At 40.8% G+C, this 8,190-nt stretch overlaps 1 protein-coding gene across 1 annotated transcript; it reads right to left on the bottom strand.

The window, feature by feature from the left end:
* Positions 1 to 213: 213 nt before the first annotated feature.
* Positions 214 to 3,198, bottom strand: c1d (C1D nuclear receptor corepressor). Its single transcript, XM_008293944.1, has 5 exons — positions 3,123 to 3,198; positions 2,682 to 2,823; positions 1,516 to 1,582; positions 984 to 1,039; positions 214 to 898 (listed from the first exon to the last, which is right to left on the bottom strand). Exons 2-5 carry the CDS (start codon positions 2,817 to 2,819, stop codon positions 692 to 694), a joined length of 468 nt encoding a protein of 155 aa, XP_008292166.1. The 5' UTR covers positions 2,820 to 2,823; positions 3,123 to 3,198; the 3' UTR covers positions 214 to 691.
* Positions 3,199 to 8,190: the final 4,992 nt, after the last annotated feature.

The following is an 8,190-nucleotide window of genomic DNA, read 5'->3' on the forward strand; positions in this document are numbered from 1 at the left end:
TTCATTTATTAGTATTAGTTGACAAGTAATCGATTAATCAACCAGCAGGTCAACTACTGATGATCTTCTTCGGTGCAGAATTTACTCAGTAGCTTTTACACCAAATGAGTCTGAAGAAAGCATCATCTAACTTGACCTCATAAACCTGTGAGTTCAGTTATCACAGCACAATAAACTGCATTAGCAGGGAAAAAGAAGCATTAAAACACAATGTCTGGTGAGTATTTTTTATCTGGAGGAAATCCTAAAACAAAGAATCACTTAAACTGTAAAACATGGCATCTGAGTATAAACATACTGACGCAAAAATGAACTCATGATTCATAGAATCACTTTCAAAATACAAAGATTTGTATAAAGCAATATCAAAAGGATGTTACAGCACGATATGTGTTAAATCTAGAGCAGCTGCCAGCATCAGCGTCCAGACATATGCTCATGGCTTGTTCAGGTGGCAGTTTTCTTGTTCGAGCGCCTCCAGGAACATTTGATGATGGCTGCAGGGCAACAACGACCAAGATCTGACCCCAAGTGGTGAGCAGCTCAGGTGAACGGCAATGTATATTTTGCTGTCTTGTTCCCGTGTATGATCAGTCATACAGCCTCAGCCCAAGAAAAATATTTGCCTCAATGTTCGTTACCCCTCAACGCGGCTCACATTGCAAAGGAACCGTCCACATCCTCCTGTGTTTCAGTTCAGCTTTGGACGCTTTGGATGTGGGGAGTCTGATGTCGTGTCTGCCGCTTTCTTGGATGCAGCTTTTTTTCTAGAATCTTTGTCCTCTGCATCATAAAGAGCATTTCTGACGAAGCGAGCAGCAGCTCCCTTATCCAGACGGGCAGCTTTCTTCTTGTCAGTAATCTCCTTCACTCTGTTCATGTAAGTCCTTATTCGCTCCTGAGGAACACAGAACAGTTACAGAGGATGTAGACAATATACATGAATACACAGAGAGAGTGAATATGTCAGAGATAGTACGAACCAATTCCTGTTTGATTCCGTGTTCTCTGGGATTTATTCCTTGTGTTACCAAGTACACTGTAAACAAGAAGAAAAGCAAGAATTCATCTTCACGTAATACCAAAAAACACAAACACGGTTTAATTCTAAGTCAACATAAATCCAGTACAGAGCTCTTTGGCACACATGCTCTGGGAATAAAACTGTGTGTGTTTATGTCTCACAATAACTGCCATTTCCTCACAGAATCGTTGCTTAATAAATTATGTGTGAAGTCACTAAAACCCGGCCACACTTCCCACTATTGTCTGATGATGAGACTACTTCTAAACAGAGCAACACAAGCCCATAAAGGCAAACATCCCTTTGCTGGCAAGACTATCAAAACAAAATGGTATTTGGTGCATGAGCACAAACAAACTGACACTCTTGTAACAGGGAGAAAGCAGCGCATAAGTCTCCTAAATTCACTTGTTTTTCACATTAAAAGCTGTACATTTATATTCCTTCAAATCAACATAACAATCACACAAAATCCAGAAAAACAAACTTACTCCAGAATAATGAATTCAGGGTGTAGGCAGACATCAGATCCAGCTTGGCTTGATCCAAAGGATCCAACTGTCAACAAATAAACAAGATTTAGGTTATTTTAACAACTGTATAAAATACATCAGTACCCATCCATCCATTATCGATGCACCTTAATCTTCACTAGGGTCATGGGGGACTGGAGTCTATCCCAGCTGACTCAGGGTGAAGGCAGGTTCACCTGGACAGGTAACCAGTCTATCACAGGGCTACACTTAGAGACAGACAACCAAGCACACTCACATTCACACTTACAGACAATTTAGAATCACCAGTTAACCTCAGCATGTTTCTGGACTGTTGGAGGAAGCCGGAGAACCCGGAGAGAACCTTGCAGCCCAGATCAGTATTGTTTACTTAAATAAATTATGCTTTACCCTTTACAGAAACATCATTATAGGAAGTGAGATGTGAAGTAAGGCAAATGAACTCAAACACATCATGCTACACAATTCTTTGCTGCTTGAAACAAAAAAGAGGCTCACATGAATCTCATTTTTCAATGACTAAAATAGAGGTTTGTCTGATATGACAATTTACTCTGATTAATGATTAATTCTTTCCAAATACAGCAATTCAAATAATCTGGTAAAACATCCTGTATTTAGTTAAATTGCAGATGAACAGAAAACTGTATTGGTACTATACCTGCCCTAATCACAACACTGTGCCAACAAAAAGAAGCCTAACTGGTGTGCTAATGTGCACAGGATACTACGTTTATCTACATCACAGACTCCTGTCTACCACAAAACGCCACATGTTTCTCAGTTTATTAAATGTAAAGATTTTTTGTCAAAGACCAACGTGCTGAAAAGAAAGTGCAGAATACATGGTGAGGATTGTCTATCTAAATGTGTGCTAATGCTGGTGTCCAGGTGCAGTTGTCCTCTTCCTAAACTAAAAACCGGATGATTTAAAACTACACAAATAAATGCATTTTGATGCTTTTTACCTTTGTTTTCCACACCAATGCACCAAACATACTCGTGTGTAAATGTTGCCAGTCTCATTTTCAGTAAGCCCGAGATGTGTCTGTCTTACATGTGAAATTTTGACTCATATAAGGAAAGCATAAGAAGTGCAAATCTTAACAGTCAAATACGACCAGTCCCGGCGCCCACTGTACCTTTTGCAGCAGTTCATTCCTGGGCATCGACATCAACTTCTCCAGCATGGTTTTCACTGCAGTAGCCGAGGAGTCGAAGCCTGTGAGCTGCTCGTCTATCTCGTGTGGGTAGTCCTCGGTGTTGATTTCAGCTGCCATTGTCCTATAAAATAATCACAGCCACACACTACCATGTAACTCTCTTGTCACTCAGGCATTTCATTAGAATAAACAACAGAGGGGGGAAAAAAAACTCATTCGACTCAGTAATGTTAGCTATCTAGCTAGCTAACAAGCTAACAAGAAAGCTAGCACATGCTGCTAACATGATAACAGTTTAAAGGCGGAGAAGTGAACTTAAAATCCGCTACAGATTGTTTGTGAAGCCACGTATTAGTGATTTAAATGGAACAATTGCTGACTTGGAAATGAATACAACAAGACTATATTTGACAGACTTACCCTTTTAGCACTCGACACGCTTTAGCCGAGAGGAAGTGACGTTATAAAACAACGACGCTCCTTCTTCTTCTACTACTACTACTACTTCCGCTTCTTCTTCTTCTTCGGTGCTCTACTGCCGTCTGCCGTTTGGAAGAGCGGAGTAGCTACGTAGCATGGGCTGTTTTGAATATTCTGACTGAAAACGGTGTCTAATAACCTACTTTTATAGCTTGTTAACAACTTGATCTACAAAAATAGCGTTCTGTTTGTTGTTTAACGGCTACAGCTGCCTTTATCTCTTCGTGTTTTTCCTTAATAGTGACGCTAGCGGTACGTTCATCCTAATATAGTCGTCAAACTCACTAGTTTTTAACACATTGTCAAAATTGAAATCGAATTTAAAAAAATAAAAAATAACACGTGGGAATTGTTTTGTGTTAACGTAAAACGGTAAAAGGCATTTAAAAGTCGTAATTTAATACCTGAAGGCAGCAGAGGTGTTCACGTTACTATGGCAACCAGGAGCGTCAGTGCGGTAAATGGGTGTGTTGACATGTGAGACAGCTGTTTAGTGCGTTTAGAGCCGAGACTTTCCACACTGTGGTAGCTGGACAACAGTAAACCAGAGGAGGCTTAAAGCATGGACAACTGTGATTTGGAGAAGCTCTCTGTTTCTGCTGGGAAGCTCCATCCAGACTTCACACCACAAGTCACAGACTACCAAGTGACAGTGGAGAGCGATGTCAGCCAAGTGACTCTGGACCTGACTACTAGTGACTGTGGAGCCTCATACAGCATTGTGAGTACCATCCTGCAAGCTGAAAGGCTTTTTCTTTCGTACAGGCCTCTCTCACATCCAACTTAACCTTGTGTTTTCAGCTCTTTGGTGACCGTTCCAGCACCATTCACCTGAAGGATGGCTTGAACAGAGTAGAAATCGAGGTGGCAGCCGAGGATGGCACCTTGAAGAAATACAGCGTGGAAATCACCAAGCTGTCAGCGAAGATCGCAGAGCTCAGCGATCTGGTTTTGGAGGGAGATATTCCACTTGAACCTGCATTTTGTACCAAAGTCTATGAATACAATAGTGAGTACAGACTTCACTATCACTTGTCAAACAGCCTTTCTGTTGTTGTTTTGAAGTTATGCCATCTTGTTGTGCATTGTTTTGATACATAGGCAAATACACTGATAGATAAAAATGTATTTGCAAATCAACAATATCAGTGTTAGTGTAAATATGTGTGTAAATATGTCCTTTCATATTGATTTTTATGTAAAAATGTGCAGAAATATAATAATTTATCAGTTTGCTTTGAAATTAGAGTGAAATCATTTGAGGATCTTGTTGAGATTTTTCTGACAGATATTGTTCTCGTGCATTGACATGAGAAATCACTTTTAAAACAAGCTTCAGTTCAATATTCTCTGTGTAATAGATTTAAAACACATGATGGAGCATTACCACATACGACACCATCAAAAGTATGACTGTCACACAATGAACATGAACTTATGAAACCAAGAATTTAAACCTGCTCCTAAACTGCAGTTTTTATGATTTGCTAATTGCATTGTTTCAAATTGCAATTTCTTTTTGAAATCAATTAATTGTTTTTAGCTCTAATTCAAATATCAAACACGTATGTTTTGGATTTCTGCTCCTCTCACTGTACTTTTTTTCCCCTCAGGTATTGTTCCCTTTTACTGTAAATCCGTCACACTGCTTCCCAAAGTGCCAGACAGAAACATAAAATGCACGGTGAACGGGCTGAGCAGCTCACAACCAGTCGACCTGAACGCTGGAGACACTGTGGTGGAGATTTCAGTGTGCTCAGCAGATGGCAGTGTTTCACAGGTATGATGAGACGTGAATAGATGACTGCGCATAATCGCAGGGTTTTTCCTGCAGAGAGGAATATTTGGCGTGTTAACCAGCACCAAAGGAATATCACCAGCACCACAATGATAAGAACGGAGAATAGCACTACTACTTTTGTTACCTGAGATGGCATTTACTCAAGCATAATATATATGTTTGTTTATCAGATGGTCAGAAATAGCACAGAAATACACAGATTTCTGTCAGTTGAGATGACACAGACTCATTGCTGTGACTGTGCAGGACTGATGGTGTTTATTACTGTGTGTAGTCACCTCCCAAAGGTTCCTTATGAGTCAGAGAAAAACCCCACAGCAGTAGTACTGGTGTGATTCAAGGAACTTTGCGTGTTTGACCGTCAGAAAGCAATACACCTGATGCCCCTCTAACTCTGCCAGGCGTACAAAGTGTTGGTGACTCGGGAACTTGTTCCGATGCCGGTGACCTTCACTGATGGGAAGCAGCAGCTGGACTACGAATGTCCAGTTTCCCTGAGTGCGTTTTACAGGCCTGTGTCTATCAAGCACAGGTGAGACTTGTATGTGTAGATGAATGATAAAATGTTGGCTGCAGTAGTAGCAGCACCTTTTTGTATTTTACTGAAATGCACTTCACAGTTGATGCATTTGTAAAATAATGAAATTAAAACCAACAGTATGGGACGGAGTTTGCCAGTTTGATTCATGCAGGATAATTAAAGATAGTCATTTTACCCTTTATCTTAAAAAGAATGGTTACATGCTGTAACATCTCAGACTATGCACACTCTACCTGGCTCAGCAGATGTCGTGCAGATCAAGCCGGTCCTCTTGTTGATTTGCAGCGATCCAAAGAGCATCTTCTCAAGGCCTTACATTGAGATGCTGGCACGGAGATCAAAAGTCGACCCACTTAGCGATTGTCCCCTGGGAGACGGCTGGAAGGTCGCTGAACTGGAACTCGACAGGAGGATGTCAGCCTCCCTGGTCAAGTGTTCCTTTTTTTACCGAGGTGAAGCTTGAAGTTGTAGCTTCTCAGAGAGATTTGTCTAAAGCAGAGCTGCTGTGGAGGCAAAGTAGTTATGTGCTGAGTTGAAGGTCAGCTGGTGGAGTAATAGACCCACTATTATTTCTGCCTGAAGCAAAGCAAAAAGCGAACGGTACAGAGGGGAGGAAAAAGGTAGTTGCTCGCCAGGTTTTCGAAGACCATGAATGTCACACCAGTCGATGAATAAAAAAAAGATGTCATTGCCATTACAGGGACTCTTTAAGAATTATTTTTTTCTGCACCTAGAGTAGCTCTACCTTTAAGAAATGGTTGTATAACTGCATTGTTAATATGCTAGGTGCACTGTGCTTTACCTCACAGCAGCCCTGATTACACAACCTATACTATCAAATAACATGATGGGGCTGTAGACAAAGATTATGTTGCTGTAACGAGGGGGATATTGTTACTTAACTAAAACCTCATGTATCTAGCAGCCATGGGGTGAAGGCTGGATGTTATACCAGTCCTTTATATCCAGATGATTTCCCTCTGCTTAGTTAGACGTTTACTTCTAGACAGCCAACACTTCTTTCAAATTGTTCAGTTGTTATTTTAGACAGTTGGCAGCTGTTAAATAAACTAAGAGCGTAATCTAGGCTGTAAAAACGACAGTAATGTGATTCAACTTGCAACGTATTTGTCATTTAGGTGGATTTTCTGTTAAGCTTCTCAATAGAAAAAGACAACACTGTAGTAGTTTTCACCTCTAATGTGTGATGTATTGTGTCTTTGATCTCGTTTTAAACAAAGGATGTGACAGTGTGATCAAACTGTCCGAGCTGGGGTCACACTCTCTGGACTGTCCACACAAGCCCACAGGGGACCTGGATGCAAAGGTCAGAATGAAAGATTGCGAAGCGCTCGGCGTCGCCACAATCGCTGCTATCGACCTTGACTCCGCTCATCCTTTATTTACAAGTCAGCGCTCCCTTCACAGTGACTAAGTGCTGGTTTAACTTCCACAGTAAAAGTAGCTCGTGTTTGCGTGTGGTGAGTTGAGATCGGATGAAACAGTGCTCAGGTTTGTTACTGTGTTTTTGCATTTAAAGACTTGTTGTCACACCTAAAAATGGTGAACACAGCTCTGTATTAAATAAATTCACTGAATAGAGTCCAGCTGAAGCTTTAATCTTTTGCCTGAATCTGGTAAATTAATTTCAACTTCTTCATCTATATGTCTGGAGGTTTAAATAATCTTTTCAGGGTAACCAAGGGATCTGTTCTTCCAGGATGTCACTGAGACAGAGTGGTACAAGAAGCACTTTGAATCGTCCGGGTGTTTGGAGATAGAGACTAAACACACTTGCGAGGTAATGCTCCGTACTGGTAGTTTGTATTTTCAGTGAATGTTTTTGTAATCATATGTATTGCAAGTTTAATTTAGATAGATTTATGGCCACATCCAGGGTTAAGCTCTCTCCAGTGATGGCAGCTGGACTTTGCAATCACCGTCCTAGTGATGTAATATACTCACAACTTGTATAGTTTCTTTTATTGACACATGATAAAAAGACAGGATGTTGTGGTACATAGTGTTTAGTTAGTGATTAAGTGAAAATCAATAAAACAGAATCCATTCTTCATTATCTCAAGGTAATCTGATACCATTAGATATTCTTTAGTTAGTAAATGATTATGTCACGGCCATACAAAGCTGCAAAAAGTAGGTTTAGATGAATTTTCCATCACTGCATCCTTTTTCTTTGCTCCATATAGGATCACAACAGCTGCTCATATAGTCATCGCTCCTATTTGCATACGTCTACATGTTTAAGCGTTACAGCTCGGTGTCTTTTGTCTTATCTGCTGCAGATGCGCAGCTGGGAGAAGAGACTACAAATGACCACCGGAGACGACGATGTGGATAAACTGTGTGCTCTGGCCCAGGAGCACCTGAAGCTCTACAGGCAAAACCTGCCAAAACCAGGCATGTAGCACCTGTAGTGTAGTGTAGGATCAGAAATTAAAAGTCATCTATCAAAGTGTAGTGGCAGCCAATGGTGAGGGAGTTCAATTCCACCGACTAAAAATCCTGATACGCCCCCGCTGACTCCGGTGACCTTCTCACGCCAACATTTTAACACTTAATAAAATCAGTGTGCTGCATTTTTGGACGATGTCGATCCAAAAGAGAATGCAGGTCAGACACAGGGCAAATATATTATCATTAATAGA

Source organism: Stegastes partitus, unplaced genomic scaffold, assembly GCF_000690725.1.
Source record: "Stegastes partitus isolate 25-593 unplaced genomic scaffold, Stegastes_partitus-1.0.2 Scaffold924, whole genome shotgun sequence".
NCBI classification, from domain to species: domain Eukaryota; kingdom Metazoa; phylum Chordata; class Actinopteri; family Pomacentridae; genus Stegastes; species Stegastes partitus.

Excerpts from the sequence above, each read along its gene's own strand:
- c1d (XM_008293944.1), bottom strand. The coding sequence starts at position 2,819 with ATGGCAGCTGAAATCAACACCGAGGACTACCCACACGAGATAGACGAG. Across the intron at positions 1,583-2,681 it reads GGAATGAACTGCTGCAAAAG|TTGGATCCTTTGGATCAAGC; the intron begins GTACAGTGGGCG and ends ATTTGTTGACAG. Across the intron at positions 1,040-1,515 it reads CCTGAATTCATTATTCTGGA|TGTACTTGGTAACACAAGGA; the intron begins GTAAGTTTGTTT and ends TCTTGTTTACAG.